Genomic DNA, 18,029 nt, shown 5'->3' with positions numbered 1-18,029 from the left:
TTCAAATGCAGCATGAACCACCTCACATCCACTGCATCCTTTCAGAGACTTAAGCAGAGCTCAGACCCTGGAAAACTTAGTTGCTATCTGCCCACGTCTGCCAGACACCAAGATTGGCAGTCTGAAATCTCTTTGCTTTTGGGTTTTTTACATTTTATATTCTAGTTTGCTTCTGCTGTTACATCCAAGAAAAGGAAATGTCAGTACATGCTGACCTAAAAATGCTCATTCTACCACGTATCATTTGTGAAATCTGATCTTCAATATCCAAAATAAATAGATATTAGTATGATTCTTACTATCTTACTGAGTTGAATGCAATTGTCTGCAAAGCCTTGTATTTTGTAATCAGTTAGTACTCTTCCCCTACAACCATCCAAACCAAGACTAATTCAATTTTTCTAAAAATGATAAGATTTAAATACCTAACGAAAACAGTTTGAAAAGTAACCTAGAACGTATTAATGTACCTAGAAGGTAATTTCAGAAGTTTTCAAATGGACCATAAACCCCAAAGGTCTTAATAGAATTCTGCTTGCTGCTATATTTAGAGAGATACCAAACATTCATTTTGGATCTGAGGCACTCCCATTACAAACAAGGAGAAATAATACAGGTTTCAACAAGTTCTGGCTCAAATATTTCAGGATCTGTACAGGAAAAAAGCACAGCATACTTTTTTATTTTTCAGGCAATATTTCAGGCAACAATTTTTTTTTTATTTAGGAACAATTCAAAGTTGGAAAAGGTATATTATCAGTTATTTGTACCAAGGTTTAAGTGAAATTCAGAGACACATTTTGATTCTTTAATACTTTTTTTCAGAAGTTTTTTGTTTTCTTCGAATGTGGAACAAAAATAAGATTTGATACTCAATTTCTGCTTGATGACATTGTTTCAAGCTTTAGTTACTAATAATATAGATAATTTGCAAGTCAATATCTTCAATTTCAGTTACATTTTAAATTGTATTATTACATTACAAATATACCCTAAGTGGCTTTTTTTCAGCCTTTTCATATAGAAATTTGAAGTTGTAGCTATATAATTTTACACAGTAAGCCTCAAATATGTACCGTAGTCATAATGATAAATCTGGATAAAGAGTAGTCATTTTTAATCAACATTTTGCTCTGTTTTCTTTCAAATAATATATGCACCTTCTCCTTTTGTCTCAAAGAAACCTGAAGATTCCCATACAAAGTCTTCCAGCCATACCTTATGGATGATCTAATTAGGTTTTGGAATAGAACATGCTTCAAGAAATTTGAAATAAAGTCTCTATGTAGCTTTTAGAGAGTGCTCATAGGATTTCCTTTCTTTAAGCTGTCTTCTAGAACATTTTCTGTATTAATTTATATAGTATTCCTATTTTATAATGTATTATATTGCAAAACTTATTGCAGAAAATTATTTTTTGTTCCTCATGTTCCTTTACCCTTTCAACTGAATAAGAAAATCACTGTCAGATCAGATTAGGTCAGAGCACAGTATAGCCCAGTCCAGCATCTCCTCTGAAAATAGCTGATACCAGATGGTTCAGAAGTTCTTTAGAAAACCTTGGAAAATTTTGTAAGAACTTGATTACAATTTTTGTTTTTCCTAAGTAACTCCAGAGATTGGTTGATTTAATTGAAGCAATTTAGGAATTATCTTGTTTTTCTCTATTTCCTGTCTGTGTATTACCCAACACTTAATAGAAAACACAGGCTTTATCGATGTTGCCATGTCACTTTTAAAAACACTGAAGTGAAGCTCTGTAACCAAACATTCCAAATTTGTGTCCAAGCCTTACGTATTACCATCAGCAAAGTCCATCTGAAAGACAGATAATGTTCTACTCTGAGACAACCCATTTTCAGTAGTCCTTCTTTCTTCACAGTAAATTGTTAATAATTGTTAATATTGTTCCTTATAATGTTGGAAGAATCAAATGTGCATACCCTATCTAGAAAATACTTCAAAATAATAAGTGATTAAAGAAAGTCTGCTTGCTGCAGTACCTAGTTTCATTGGCAGGAAAATGTGCTGTTTGTAAGCCTCTTTTTACTTCTGGGAACTGTGTCTTGCAAACAAACAGCTAACACACTGCCTCTGAGATATTCAGTGATGGTGGCTATTTGTTTACCTGACTTGCAGCAGAACAAACCCTTTCTGGGGACAATTCACCTTGTGCCTTGAATGTCTGCTATGTTTTATATTAATACAACACTTTGGAGTGGCAAGACTGGCCTAATATTCCTGGAGATCCAGATTTCAGGAATGAGATTGAAGGTTAAAATTGCTATGTGTAAAAGCAAAATGTTTTAATGCACTTTTTGGAATACAAGAGCAGGGGAAATTGTCCATAAGGACATAGCTATATGTAAACCGTACTTCAAGATGACCCTCACTTTGATTTTACTGGACTTTTTTCACACTAAAGTCACATCAAACAGAGTCTGCTAGTTTCAGCCCACAATGATCTGCGCAATAGGAAATGGAATTATGATATTTTTAGCTTTCCAGTTCACTGGGAAGTCACTATCAAACAACATATGTCAATGGTTATGAAAAAAGACTTTTTCACACTGTAATGATTATTCTTCTTGAAAAGCCCATGTATGTAAGTCCAAATATATATTGTTCCTTAAAAACAACAAACAAAAAATTCTTGGTTTTGTTTTATGAGATGTGCTCCAGCGTGTTTAATGTAGGCACTTAGCATCTAAATTTTAGGTTGCTAGTGAGTCAGTTCACCTAAAAGAAATACCTAAGGTCCCTATACAGTCAATGGAGACCAGAGAGTGCTTTGATGACTTCCACTGGTAAGACAAATTGGCCTCAGTGTCAGTACCAAAGGATTTACATTTGTCTGGTTTCTTTGTATATCTGCTACACTGAAGTCCATCTTTGAAAACAGAAGACAAGAAACAGAGCAATACAGGCCCATATTTTTGATGCTCCAAGTTGAAATTCAACTCCCTTTTAGCATCCACAGCAAGTAGTTGCTATGCAAAGGGGCAGGCACAGCTTCTATGCATCTCCATGCTTTTGCTATTTGCCTGTGTATCGGGTATAACATGATCTAGAGAATATATCTCCTAGTCTATCTCTTACAACACCAGACAGACTGCCTTTGTTTGACTAAAGTTGTAGCTTTATCCCTGAACATCTTGGGCCCAGTAACTAAAACCATTGCTATAGCTGAGATTCACCTCTGTGCTCACAGAGCTGGCTCTGCACCTCTATTTTTCTCTCCAATTTGGCAAGATAAGAAAAGCTACAGCCTCTGCCTTGTCACCTCTACCAGTGTGGACTGGGAATACAGAAATAGGAAATGCAACTGCATCTTCTTAAAAATATACATTCAATTTTAATACAGTGTTATACTATAATAGAGTCAATGTCTGGCCTGCAACCATGTCTCTGATGTAAGAATGGACAGATCATATTAAAAATAGTGAAAGAAGGAATTAAACTCTTTTATGGAGACAAATGAACCTTAATAGTACTTACAGTGTCAGAATATAGCTAGAACTATCCAAGAAGAGTAAGAGGGGAGAACTGGGACCACATGGGTGGGTGATATGTGTCAATATCAGAGGCAGAAAATCAAAGCACCCGTGATGTATATGATCCTAGAGGACAGCAGAGAGCTGTATGGTCCTAGTGGGAGCTGAGAAGAAAGCTTTGTGGGCAGCCTGATGGCAATACTGCCTATTGCTCTTTCTGCTGTGCTCAGAGAAACAGGGCTTCAGGCACATTCTCTGGAAGCAATGACGACTCTTTCAAAGAGGTACCTGGATATTCTTCCAAACAGAAACTATTCATCAAGGTCCTGAAAAATAACAGCTGTCAAAATCAGTGTGTCTATTACTAATTTTATAAGTACTTTACAATAGCTAATAGTGCTTTCTCATAGAATCTTAGGGGAATATTACTGAAAGCTAGTTATAACATCAATGACATTTTCACCAGTGATCTTCCACGATTTGTGTTATAAGCCATCTGATGAATGTTTGTAGCCTGATCTTTGCAATTGTCCTCCACTTCATTACCTCTGGAATGTCTAGTGACTATGTTTGCATCTACTCACTGCTTGAAGCATCCAGGTTATTTTGCTTGTCTCTATAAATTAGACTTAAATAAAGACTAAACAGAAAATCCCTAAAGAGGTATTTTGATGAAATTATTTATTTGTTATTAAGAATCCAAATCCCTGGTGCAATTTGTATGACAGGGCTTTTCCAGCAAAATTGATTTTCAGCACAAATTAGTTGTTTAAGGTATTTTCAGAGCTCTTGATCATAAGGAAGGTATAATCTATACTAGTTTATGTGGCACATAACAAGACTAAATGCAGGAGTGAAAAATCGATAACCTGTGCTATGCAAGAGGCCAGATCTTTACGGGTCCTAATATGTATTAATTTAATGCTTCTTTCTCATACCTTTAAAAAGTTTGTAAGTGCCCCATAAGTTTTCTCTTATCTTCTGCTTTAGATTACATAAAAAAGATCCTGAAAGCTCAGTCTATACAGCTGCTCAGCTACTTCCTAGATCCAAGTTACTTTCCAATATCTATTTTCAGTGTTGGTTTTTATTGCAGGGAAATTAAATATAGAGCAATTGCAGTGCTGGGCAGAAACATTACAAACTCATATTACCAGCTTTATCTCATTGAAACAGATATTTTAGGCGAATTTTCTAATGAAGTATCCTTGCAAAATCCCAGTTGTATCATTCTGCCACCATAAGATTAAACTAAATCTCCATAAACTAGATGGCCTATATTGTGAAGCAGGGAAAAGTATTTTCTAAGTGTGTTTCAATTGCCACAAAACAGATTTAGTAAATAAAATTGTGGACAGTGTTACAGTAACCAGCTCTCACAGATTTCTGTCAAACATTCATATTGCAAGTCTTTCTTCTCCCATTTCCTTCTGTAGGACCCACACAGGTGCTGAAACAATTCGCATTCCTTCTGGTGATTCTGATTTCCTTCTCATATCTTAGCAAATGGCCAAACTAAACTTGCAGTACAACTCAACTCCTACCATATTAAGAACGGAATTGAGACCACTGTCAGTGGGATTGCACATGAAATGGCTAAACCAGTGTGAGAAAGGTTCCTTCCTTCCTTTCTTCATCCTAACAGATATAACATTAATCGTAACATGTAAGTGATACAATTTGTTGGGGTGTCCTTTCTACTAACTTAATTTTTATAACAGACTTTCCCTTTTAAAAAAATTAATTTCTGAATATTTCAAAGGCATTTTCTTATATGCTGAATGCCCACTGCTACACTTAGCAGGAACAACGCTGCACATTTTTTAATTAGTACTTGTTTGAAAGAAGTACAAGGTAGAACAAAATATGTGGATGAGAGGAGCACAGCTATACTAGTGAAGATTTACAGCTAATAGGGGGCATTTAGGGGTTTGTTTAGATTAAGCCCATTCTAAACAGCTTTAGGGCAAAGCTTTCAACTGAGCTATGGCATTGCCTGTTATTTTGTGCACACTTCCTTTGATAAAGTCAGTTTCTGCTGGGACAGATAAACCTGAGCCTGTAGCCCAGGGGATATGTTGAGAGCAAGTTCTCTTCTCTTCTAACCCCACAGAATAAGCATGGACAGCACAATAAATCACTAAGACTAATGATCAGAGAACAGGGTAAAGTTAATTCTTTGTTTTCTCCAATGCAGTAATAAATTAAAGCAGTCAAACTGCAAAACGGAAGTGCGGGACAGGAAGACTCTTTCTGTTCTTTTAAGACCTGATCCAAAGTTTTTTGAGAATTTTTCCTTCCTTTCTTGTGTTCTTTTTAATTTCTTTTCATCATTTTCCACCTTCATCATGCTACCTGCTTTCTGCCAGAAGTATAATTATCAGAGGGACTCAAGAAGGGATGCTGGCTCTTCACTATCCCTAGCTTCATGGGGACTGGAAAATCTCTTTTCACTGTAATGCCCCGATGAATGTTTCTAATTTTAGCTGGATAAACAGCAAGCAGCACTCACTACAATCTTTTAAAACTCAGGAAGATCTGGTGCCTATTGCACTTCCCACCGATAGATGACCGAGACCGGTCAGTGTTACACTTGAGCCCATCTATAACTCAGGGATAAGAGGGAAGTGTGGCAAGAGGAGTAGGGGGAAGGATAGTGACTTACTGCTTCTGTTCTGGTTTTCCAACTATTTAGGTGCCCATGACCATTCTAGCCACACTGCATTTTCCAAGCAACATCCAAAGCATGTCTATGATATGATAAGAGATAGTTTCGATAAGATGGACAGCTATTACATATGCTATATTGCTTTTTCAAAAGACCATCTGAAATTGGGTCTGGTCTTGTTATTCAGCACTTGGTGCTATCTAAAAATGTTTCAAACAAGCTACAGAAAGTTGTTCTTAACACTTTATAATCCTTTCATGGGTTGGCTAATATTCCAGTTGCATGTCCCACTGTTCTTCTGAGAGGATTTAAAATAAATCATGTATTTTCAATGCCAGTAAATAACATGCTTTAAGATGACAAGGACTTAAAAACTTGAAAAGTTATGATTGAAAATTTATGATCTGAAAACACATGAAGGGAACATCCCTGGGGCATGGCTGAGGTGAAACAGCTTCTGGAAGCTAGATAGTTGACATTTTTTCCTGTAGGAGTAAGAAAGCTGCTCGTATTCAAAGATGTTACTGCCCAGAACCCAGGAAATACTTTGCAGATTAAACAGTGATGCTAATATTCCAACAGCCTCCATCCAGCATTGCTTACACTCAGATTCATCTTAATTATACTACACAACCGAAGAACAGTTAATCATCTCCCCGCATTGCCTATCTCCTCTCTGGTCTGCTCATTAGCCTTATTTACATTCTCCTCAGAGGAAGCATTGTAGGTAGTATAAATACTCAAGACATTATTCTCCAGTTAATGCAGACTTCATTGTGCATGACGGATTGCTCACACACCATGAACCTATTCGTTGTCTTTCAGCTTTCACTTGCAGGCTTCCCTAGACCCAAAGTTGCTACATAAGGCTCTCATATTTCTAAGTCTCTCATATTTAAGCCACTTTCCTGTGTGGGCAGCTGATTCTTGTTTTTTTGTAGTAGATTTCCACCTAACATAGCAGCTTCCCTCTTTACAATCATATGTACTTCCTTATATCTTTATCACAATTTTCTTTCTGATTAACTGCCTGTCCTGGAAGTAATGAAGACCTCTAGTAATGACGCTTGGACCCATACAGATGAGGGTCCCAGTGAGACCTGGCTTCTTCTCTGCCTTCAAAGATATCTCTCAGTATTCATTCTTCTATAGTGAAGCCTGAGGCTATGGGACACTTGAAGTGGAATAGGTCAGAAGTCAAAGTCCACACCATGCATGAGATCTATAGAGCATTCTGGTCAAGGCAGACTTCTGACATGACTTCCTGGGTCTGCCTCCTCCTTCAGAGAACTGAAGTTGGGGAGCTTGAGTGCTCTCCGAAGTCCATGGAGGTAATCCAAATAGCTCTTTCTTCCTTTCTCCTATGATATTCCTGTTTGGGTAGAAAACACTTCCCACTGGTCTAGATGTGGCCCTCTTTTGCCAGTCACAGCATGATGTTTTGGTATACCCTGTTCATTTTATATGTCAGTCCTGGTGTGGAAAGCAGAGAGCATGTTTCTGCTCATACTGGCTTAATATCTGTGAGGAAATGTTCTCTGACACCGTGGCCATGCTCCATGGCTTCAAGAGATAATGAGCTGTGCCATGCCATGGCAGTCCAAGGGAAGGCTCTTAGTTTCAATCTGAGGAATGAATCTAATGTTTATTTGGCCTCATATTAGTGCAGTAGCGAGAGAGAGACTGAGCTGTGCACCAGTCTTCTTACAAAAGGAAATTTTGACACTTGAATATATAAAAATATATAAGACTTTCTATAGAAAAAGGAAAAGAAGTGTGAATAAATAGGGATAAGAGGAATGGGGAGACTTCAGTTTTATTTCTTGAAGTCATCTTAAATTTCTGAGATTGCACAGTTTTCTAAAGATGAAAGAGAGCTCTGACATTCCAAATAATGACCCACACATTCAAAATACTCTCGTGAGGGGAACTGACCATGTGGACTGGGGAACTTCCAGCACAATTAAAGGCAAACAAACAATTTGGAAAACTGATCATCTGCATCTTAGCAGTAGAATATAAGTCTAAAAGGTACAGAGTACATTTAAGAACTCATCGTCAATCTTCAGACTTTGGTGCTGAGGACATTGGATGTGCTTTTACCTACTTTTGGACCTGCCATCAGGCTGCAAGTGGCTCATCTTAGAGGACCTTCATGGTGTTTTGAGCAGCAATGTTTCTTGCATCCTAAGGGGAGTAGTTACTAATCTAGATCAAGACAAGTGTCTAAGGATTGGACTGAGGTGCAGGGCACTGTTAACTACCACGGAACTCTCAAATGGCAGTGCATTTTCTCTTCTCTGACCTACTTAACAGCTTTAACAGGGTGGCATTATCTTTCATTGTCTGTACATATATTGGTAGTTTTTCTTAGAATATTATTGGACTAGCTTCAGGATGGGGAAGCTTAAAATATCCCTGTATGATGAGTACTTTTACTAAATTGTAAAATGCAAAATTCAACTGAATTGAATAGCACGTCTCTGCTAGCATGGACTGTTTATATACTAAAAGTCAACAGTGTGAAGGTCTGTGACTCATAAGGTAGGTGGCATCCTTTCATGTTATGCTAGAAATGTTGCACTGTTATATTTGCTATAGAATAGAAATTGGGAGTGCTATTTCAGTATTTTTAATAATAAGAGTTTTTGTCTTCACTCCTGTTCTTAAGTTTGGGAAGATATTATTTAGTGAGGCATACATATTAAAAATAAACATGCACTCATAAAGCCTCGGACAAGTTAACAAATATCTGATCAGCGTCATGGTTGCTGTTGAGTGGAGTGTCAGCAAAGGCAGAAGATCACCACAAATCGGGTTCACCATTAGCTTTTAGACTATGCAAGTTCCCGGGAATTGCCAGGAGACTGAAAAGTCAGGGAATCTCTTAATCTTGGTGAATGTCAGCTGGTTTAAGCAGTGCAACACAGTATGTCTGGCTGATTGAAAATGGAACAAAACCACACATGGTTCACCAGTTCCCAGGCTCTCCAGTCAGCCTGTTGAAATGGTCCAATAAGAAAATTTGAATGCTAAGGGCATCCAGAAAATTTGTAACGGTTGGTGACACACATTAATATTTTATTTCTGCCTTTTACTCTAGGTTCTTCTGTTTCTGAAAAACGCTGGCAGAAATGCCATTCACCCAGTAGATTTACCAAGTGGAATATAACTGAACTGTTTCAGTCAACACAAGAGGGAGCACAGGCACATCTATCAAATTGACACAGTCCCTGCACTTGATGAGCTCAGTAGAATGAGTCTTCCACCTCCAGTTTTTGTAATGCCAGTGAGTGATCAATCAGAGACATTCTTGACATCTGAAAGCAATTCAAGGTGAGAGAACCAAGACGACTGGTATTTGCCAGTCAGAACTATAAATAAACTTTTCAGCACTAAAACTCCTCCAAAGCTATTTCACTAGGCTGAAATTTTATGGATAGCTATTCCCTAAGGAAAGGAATGCTATCTGTATTTTAAACTGTGTCATTTCTTTATATATGTAGTCATGCAGACAGCAGGCAGGACTTTGGCTTCCTGCACAACCACAGTAAATCACTCCCTGTTCCTTATGCTATTGACAGGATTTTCAGATCTGACACAATGTTTTCTGGTTTTAGAATTAGAGGAATTAATTAAGTTGATGGGATTTTTCACAGTGAATCAAGTTCTTAGAAAGGCTAATGAGTCAAGACAGTAGCTTGTAATGACATTAGTATATGTTTACTTGATGACTAGGTATGTAGTCTAAGTTGAAGTCACACAGCAATTCAGCAGAAAAGGTGACTCATGATTACTCTACAAATTACTAATATGTAACTGTCATTTACAGGTAATGACATATAAAGTTTTCTGTATGTGATATGAGAGACAGCAAATAACTTGAAAAAGAAATGAAGGCTAGACTCTATTTTCAGACACAACAATATGAGCAGTATTGGTAACACTAGCAGTTTGGCTGGATTTACACAGTTCAATATGACAATGATTGAAGACTTAAATGGATTTTAGCACTTCTGAAGGATAGAGGTTAAATGTGCAGCAACCATATTTCCACTAAAACAAACAAACAAAACTAACAGTGAAGTAGACAAATATTCTTTGTGGATCTATGATAGCCATCTAAAATAATGTAAAAAGTAAACTAGAGGTAAAGGCAAGATTTAAAAGGCAAATAAGAGTAAGGGGAAGTGTTTCTCTTGTATGATATAGTAATGGTACATTCTGCAGAAAGCAATTTTTCACAGAATCACAGAATTGTCTAGGTTGGAAAAGACCTTGAAGATCATCTAGTCCAACCATTAACCTAACATTGACAGTTCCCAACTACACCATATCCTTCAGCGCTATGTCAACCCGACTCTTAAACACTTCCAGGGATGGGGACTCCACCACCTCCCTGGGCAGCCCATTCCAATGCCTAACAACCTGTTCTGGAAAGAAATGTTTCCTAATATCCAGTCTAAACCTTCCCTGGTGCAACTTGAGGCCATTACCTCTTGTCTTATTGCTTGTTACTTGGTTAAAGAGACTCATCCCCAGCTCTCTGCAACCTCCTTTCAGGTAGTTGTAGAGGGCGATGAGGTCTCTCCTCAGCCTCCTCTTCTCCAGATCAAACAACCCCGGTTCCCTCAGCCGCTCCTCGTAAGACCTGTGCTCCAGACCATTCACCAGCTTCGTTGCCCTTCTCTGGACACGCTCGAGTAATTCAATGTCCTTTTTGTAGTGAGGGGCCCAAAACTGAACACAGTCATCGAGCTGTGGCCTCACCAGTGCTGAGTACAGGGGTAAGATCACTTCCCTGTCCCTGCTGGCCACACTATTTCTGATGCAAGCCAGGATGTCATTGGCCTTCTTGGCCACCTGGGCACACTGCTGGCTCATGTTCAGTCGGCTGTCAATCAACACCCGCAGGTCCCTCTCTGACTGGCAGCTCTCCAGCCACTCCCCCCCAAGCCTGTAGCGCTGCTGGGGGTTGTTGTGGCCCAAGTGCAGCACCCGGCATTTGGCCTTATTGAAGCTCATACAGTTGGCCTTAGCCCATCGCTCCAGCCTGTCCAGATCTCTCTGCAGAGCCTCCCTACCCTCGAGCAGATCAACACTCCCACCCAACTTGGTGTCATCTGCAACCTTACTGAGGGTGCGCTCGATCCCCTCGTCTAGATCATCAGTAAAGATGTTAAACAGGAGTGGCCCAAAACCGAGCCCTGGGGGACACCACTCATGACCAGCCGCCAACCGGATTTAACTCCGTTCACCACAACTCTTTGGGCCCAGCCATCCAGCCAGTTTTTTACCCAGTGAAGCGTGTGCTCATCCAAGCCACGAGCAGCCAGTTTCACCAGGAGAATGCTGTGGGAAATGGTGTCAAAGGCCTTACTGAAGTCAAGGCAGACAACATCCACAGCCTTTCCCTCATCCAATAAGCAAGTCGCCCTGTCATAGAAGGAGATCAGGTTTGTCAAGCAGGACCTGCCTTTCATAAACCCATGCTGACTGGGCCTGATCATCTGGTTGTCCCGCATATGTTGTATGATGGTACTCAGGATGAGCTGCTCCATCAACTTCCCAGGCACCAAAGTCAAGCTGACAGGCCTGTAATTTCCCAGATCATCCTTCCAACCCTTCTTATATACGGGCGTTACATTGGTTGATTTCCAATCTGTCGGGACCTCCCCGGTCAGCCAAAAGTGCTGGTAAATGATGGAAAGCAGCTTGGTGAGCACCCCAGCCAGCTCCTTCAGCACCCTCGGGTGTATCCCATCCAGTCCCATAGACTTGTGTATGTCTATGTGATGCAGCAGGTCACTGACTATCTCCTCCTGGATTGCGGGGGGGTTGTTCTCCCAGTCTTTGTCTTCTGGATGAGGAGGCTGGATTCCCTCAGTTCAACTAGTCTTGCTATTAAAGACTGAGGCAAAGAAGGCATTGAGCACCTCAGCCTTTTCCTCATCACTTTTTACCATGTTTCCTCCTGTGTCTAGCAGGGGATGGAGGCTCTCCCTGGTCTTTATTTTGCTGCTCCCACACTTATATTTCTTGTTGTCCTTGATTGCTGAAGCCGGATTAATTTCCAGCTGGGCTTTAGACCTCCTGATTTCTGCCCTGCATAGCCTCACAGCATCTTTGTAGTCATTGTGAGTGGCTAGCCCCTTCTTCCAAAAGCTGTAAACTCTCCTTTTCTCCTTGAGTTGCAACCAAAGCTCCCTGTTCAGCCAGGGTGGTCTTCTCTGTCACCGGCTTCTCTTACAGCACCTGGGGACCGCCTGCTCCTGAGTCATTAACACTTCCTTCTTAAAGGGTGCCCAGCCTTCCTGGACAGCCTTTCTGACAGAACATTTAACACATCAATAATAAAATATTCTGGGACATTTTGTGGACGAATTCTAAAGATTAAGTACAGTGATTTTGATGGAGTTGATTTATGTCAACATACCCAAGTCCAGGATACTTCTGTGTGACTGATCATATGATGGGAGAATGAAAGAAAGGAATAAATATTTTACTGTCCTGTTCATGTTTCTGTAAAATATGAATAAACCTTCAAAATATATCATGTGAACAAACAGAAAAGCAAACTGCCACATCTGAACTTCTCCTATAGTTATTCTAAATCCAAGATATTCTTGATCACTGCTAAAATATACCTATATGGTGAATGAAGAACTTCTTTTAACCTCAATTTCCAGAGAAGTTCCTGACAAGAGAAACCAAGAGACTGGAGATAATTCCATGCAGTAACTGCTCATCCTCTTTTTTGAAGTGTCCAGTTGTGGGGAAATGTTGAATAACTACATTCTCCTCTTTACCTGTTTGATACTGAAACAATGCACGCATGATCTAACACAGTTGTGAAAGAACTACTCTTTTGTATGAAGGGAACCAAAACAATTATTTGCTTCAGAAAGACACTATGGTCGATTCTTTAATCATTTGTGTGTAATAAATAACACTATTCTATTATCTGATGAGTGAGATACCACTAATTAAATATGAATGTCAGAATCGACTCTATAGGGAAAAAAGCAAGATATTTTTGTTGATACATCATTTCATTGGCATTGGTGTACGTGCACCTTTTTTATGTATATCATTAAAATATTGGCAAAGAAACTACCAAGGATGTAAAAAGCATCATGGTGAATGCAGGTGACTGTTTTGTAATAACCACAAAATATTTAAACTACTCTAAAGTACTTTTGATTTAATCATGACTTTTGTTGCATGTTTACTATTTGTTATTACATATTTGCTCTTCAGAAAACTTATGTGAATTGAATTCTGCCTGGGAGAACTATTCTTTCTGCTTATCTTCTTTCTCTTGTTATTTTTTTCATGGATAGCTGCCTTTATTAAAGACATAAAAATAATTAAATTAATTAGAAACAAATGTATTATATATTTTTGTCCATGTATAAACTGACATTTCAGGTGCATACAGATATTCACATGAAGAAAGAAACTAGAAAATAGTTATACAGAGAAGGGACCCTTTATGTGATCATGGATAGAAATACATTGATACTAGACAGAATTATCACATTTGTAATAATCCTAGAAAATTTAATTATAAATAAGTGAAATTCATTTCACCTAGCTTTAGTTGCCTAAAGGGTGATGAGTAGTCTAATGCAGTCTTCTTAAAGTCAATTAAATGAGGAAGACACTCCCAGATCTCAAAACAGAGGTCTGTGGTAGATGAAATAATTGCCCTTCTGTTGATGCTTCTTTTTCTCTGTTGCCTGTTGAGGCAGGTTGAATGACTATCTTAAACTGGAAAACTAAAGTTAGGTCAGACAAATTCAGTCAAGTCTGACTTTAGGGAATTTCAAAAAAACAATAGTGCGTGTGAATGAGAAAGAACTGGATCTGTGACCTATTTTACCTGTGCAACTAAGAAATGAAAGTATCCTGAAACATAGATACTTAGATGATCAAGCCAGGTTAGAGATCTTCAAAACAGCACGTGCATTATATACGTTGATGATATACATCCATGATATACAGTTGGACTCTAGCCACATTATCTTATCCCCAGTGCAGACAGTATGTTGGCACGTATTACTGAAGACATGCCATAATACTGCACATCGTGGCAATTCTCTTTGGCTATAGAAGTCATAAAATGACATTCTATCAGTCCTTTTCTGCTTTACAACTCATGGTGGTTTAGAGGGGCTCTCAGATGCCCCTTACTCCTTGCACAAGATTACACCTGTTGTGCAAGAGAAAATGTATATTATAAATAATTCTACCAAACTCCCAATGCTCCTGTGGTTCCATATTCATTTATCTTACCTTCTATCAGCTTCCCTGTCTGCTCTGCATTGCCCCCAGGCAAGATCTTGGCAATGTAAGCTCCAATTTCCCCACTGCTTCCTGGAATTTCTTTCCCACCTACAACTCGGATTCCCAGTCCATTGCCTGTGATCAAAAGAAAGAGAAAACTTTAAAGAGAGATGAAGCAATGAATAATTCACTGGAAAGAAAGGAAGAGAACAACTCAGCATAGGTTACTGAAGGGTGTCACCAATAACTTCTGCCTATGGTTGGAAGATTAAGGTTAATTGCAGTCCCATCTGCCAGTTTCCCAAATACTTAACTTTAGGTAGAAGTGTTTCTGTGAAGGAAAAGTTTTTGAATAACTACCGTATGACTGACATAACACAAATAACTGTTTCACTAAAAATTACATTGAAACCAATACATCCTTCTTCTGACAGCCTTACTGTACTGCAAAGAGCCTATTTGCATGGTAAACCTATTTTAAGCAAACCATAATTTGCAATATTAATTAAATTGCATTAAATTTCTAGAAATCCATGTGACGTGTGGATTCAAAGGATATTTTTATCATATGCTTAAAACATGCATGCAATTTAGCTGAAAAACTACAGTAGCTGAATTTTTAGAATCAACATAAATATGGAGACAGATAGAGATCATTGAGGTCCAGCAGCAAAGCATGTACATTTCCCTGAACTTATATTTGGCAGATGCTATTATTTTTCTCAAATATTTTCTTTTAATTGACATCTTTTATATCAAAGGATATATGAATTATCAAAATGGAAAAAGCCTACAATCAAAGCATCATCAAATCTAACATATTTTCTCTCTTTTTTAAAAATTACAAAGATGAAAACATTTTGATAACTCCAATTATTTTAGCTGGAGAGAAACAGATCACTAAGCTCCCTTACGCATGTAACAGTGAAACTGAAAACAAAAGCTTGAAAAATAGTCTCATAAAGCTAATCTTATGCATTGCCAATTTTTCATGCTATCTCACTATTTAAAAAAATACTTCCCATAAAAGAAAAACAAATTTCTTCTTAGAAGAAAAAGAAAATTTCATATAAGATCATTCACACTTTGATCTGGGAATGTAAAGGCTGATTTTCCCACCTTTATTGTAATGGCTAAAAAAAAAATTTTTAATTTATTAATTTAATAAGCCAAACCCGCTGAGTGATTAGACTGATCAGATATAACAAGCTCACCACACAATCTTGTTGCAAAGCTTTATCTATTTAGATTAAAGTTTTTCCTCATAATGCTATTAATGTCTGACAAGTCAGCCCTGAGTTTGTTTTAGAAGCAAGATAGCCACATCATTGAGTCTCTGGCCAAAAATGTTTCCACTAGTTTTACTATTCCTTTGTGCCTCAGGTTTCTTCATAATTGCATATTAGACATTTTCCAAACAAGCATTTTCATTTGTTTTGGAATATGCCTGGTGTTCAGATATATGCATGGATCCTGTACCCCACAATGTAAAGGTAAGGAGGGTCAAAGTAGACTCATGACTTAAGTGGTTTAGCAGGAATTATTTAACATGGAAAGAGCTCATTGTGCCACTGCAAGCCTGGACCAAAATGTTGTATCCCTCTAATAGACCGATAAAACAAGTGGGTGAGAGCAACCAAGGAAAATTAATGGTGAGGAATTAGAAGGAAATATATGAGGATTGTTCTTACAGATACTGCATAGTAATTACCGTACATGCACTGAGATGAACGGACTGTTATATAAATCAGGCAGTATGCATTGCTGGTGCATGCAAGAAGTTCAACCACACAACTAGTGGCGTGGCTGGTGGCACCTCAGATGATGGATACGGATCAGTCTTAGGGAGATGGTATACTTCCATTAGGTCTATGTTTTGTGACCTAACATAACACAATTTGGGTGAGGTTTCAGTGATGGGGTGACCACTGGTGATGTGTTATCAGTATACAGAACTTTTAGTGAATTATTTCAGTGCGGGCTGATGGCCAAGGATGAGTTTCAGGGGTATTGTGGGAATAAGCTATGACATGGCTGAGGGCTAGCGTATGATAAATGGTATGACAGACCTTGAGTATTTACAAAGGATGATCAACACTCTTTGCAGACCAGATCTTGTACTGTTTAGTTTGTAACAGGAGAAAATGTTTTTGATATGGTACTACTGGGAGTACAGGTAGGAGTTTTGTATGTTGAACATAGATCACCTCTAGATTATATTTATATCCAACTTTGAGATAAAGTTCAGATCTGTTACATAAACCCATTTCAGAGTCTGTATTTTTGTTTTACTTATGTGTTGATATTTAGTCTTGATATTTTCAGACCAGTTAAGAGAGGTAGGGAATATGTAAACTCAACCTTATGACAACATGAACAATAACTCCATAAGTTAGAACTGTGCAAAGATTTGATATGGCAAGAACATCCTCTCAAGCTTACTTTGTTTCTTGTCCAGTGCAACTTTGCCAGTTCAAAAACACTCTATGAAGTGCTCTGCAGGCATGTCTGAGTATCTTCAGTAGGAGTTGTGAATACTCAGCTGAGAGCATGAAATTTGCTAGTAAATTCCTTGAGATTTTTGCTAAGAATTTTAGCCAGTTTGTCCCCTCTCTACATTTTTTCCTTCTTTTTTGTAATATGAAGACCTGAGCAACATCTTTAAGAAAGTCAGCTTCTTGTAAGACTTTACACTGGTGAATGTAAAGTAATTCAAATGTAATGAAAAAGAATACAATAATGCCAAAGAGTGTAAATCTTTTTAAGCCTTTTTTTTGGACATGACAAGTGAACAGTTGTTTCTCCCTCTTTTAACAGCAAATTAGAACTGGAAAAGTATAAATATTTCAGCTTGAGGGGGACTGTCTAAAAAAAAAAAACTGTAAAGGGACCCATATAATAAACACCTAAATACCCAAGCTACTTACAGGCATGGGGAATATAGTTAAATTTCTGCTACAAGATATATCCATCATGGTAGCTAATATTCCTTTAACTATAAACTTGGTATGGATGATAATTGATTAACTAAACATATTGATGTTTGGCTGGTTTCTAACAGAATTGTTTTGATATATAGAAAGGATGCTGTGTTTTAAACAACAGCTATATTGGCACTCTGGGACTGTCCTATGGGAAATTCTAAGATCATTTTTGTTGAGGAAAATAATTTTTCAGTGTAATTGGAATTGGTGGAATTGGATGGGTCTAAAGGTCCTTTACAAAAGATGAAAAATACAATCTTTAAAAAAATAAGCACCTCATTGCATAAAGTGAATGTGAACCACAATAAAAGCATTTAAACATTAGTCCATTCTTAGGTCTTAGAAATTCATGAGGGCTGCTCTGCACATTTATCAGAGTACTTCTGATCAAACACTATTGAAAGACTCATATGTTACAGAGTTGAGGCTCACAACTGGGAACCATTAAGTTCAGCAAATCCAATAAACTATTATTAGTAGACAACACAAGCAGACAAGTACACTGTAACTTACTCTTAATCCACACAGTCAACATATGGACTTGTCAACAGATCAGTAAGACTGGACGCTTTTCATCACATTAGGGAAGTAACT

General features: G+C 38.0%; 1 protein-coding gene across 1 annotated transcript in view; it reads right to left on the bottom strand.

Moving 5' to 3' along the window:
* PCLO (piccolo presynaptic cytomatrix protein) overlaps positions 1 to 18,029 on the bottom strand; it is a 382,484-nt gene that overhangs the window by 113,381 nt on the left and 251,074 nt on the right. The window contains exon 10 of the mRNA XM_074869854.1: positions 14,461 to 14,586. Within this exon, the coding sequence (XP_074725955.1) occupies positions 14,461 to 14,586 (126 nt within the window). The remainder of the gene's footprint in view (positions 1 to 14,460; positions 14,587 to 18,029) is intronic.

Source organism: Strix uralensis, chromosome 5, assembly GCF_047716275.1.
Source record: "Strix uralensis isolate ZFMK-TIS-50842 chromosome 5, bStrUra1, whole genome shotgun sequence".
In the NCBI taxonomy this organism is placed as follows: domain Eukaryota; kingdom Metazoa; phylum Chordata; class Aves; order Strigiformes; family Strigidae; genus Strix; species Strix uralensis.
The sequence above is the reverse complement of the archived record's forward strand: the minus strand, read 5'-3'. Positions and strand labels throughout refer to the sequence as shown.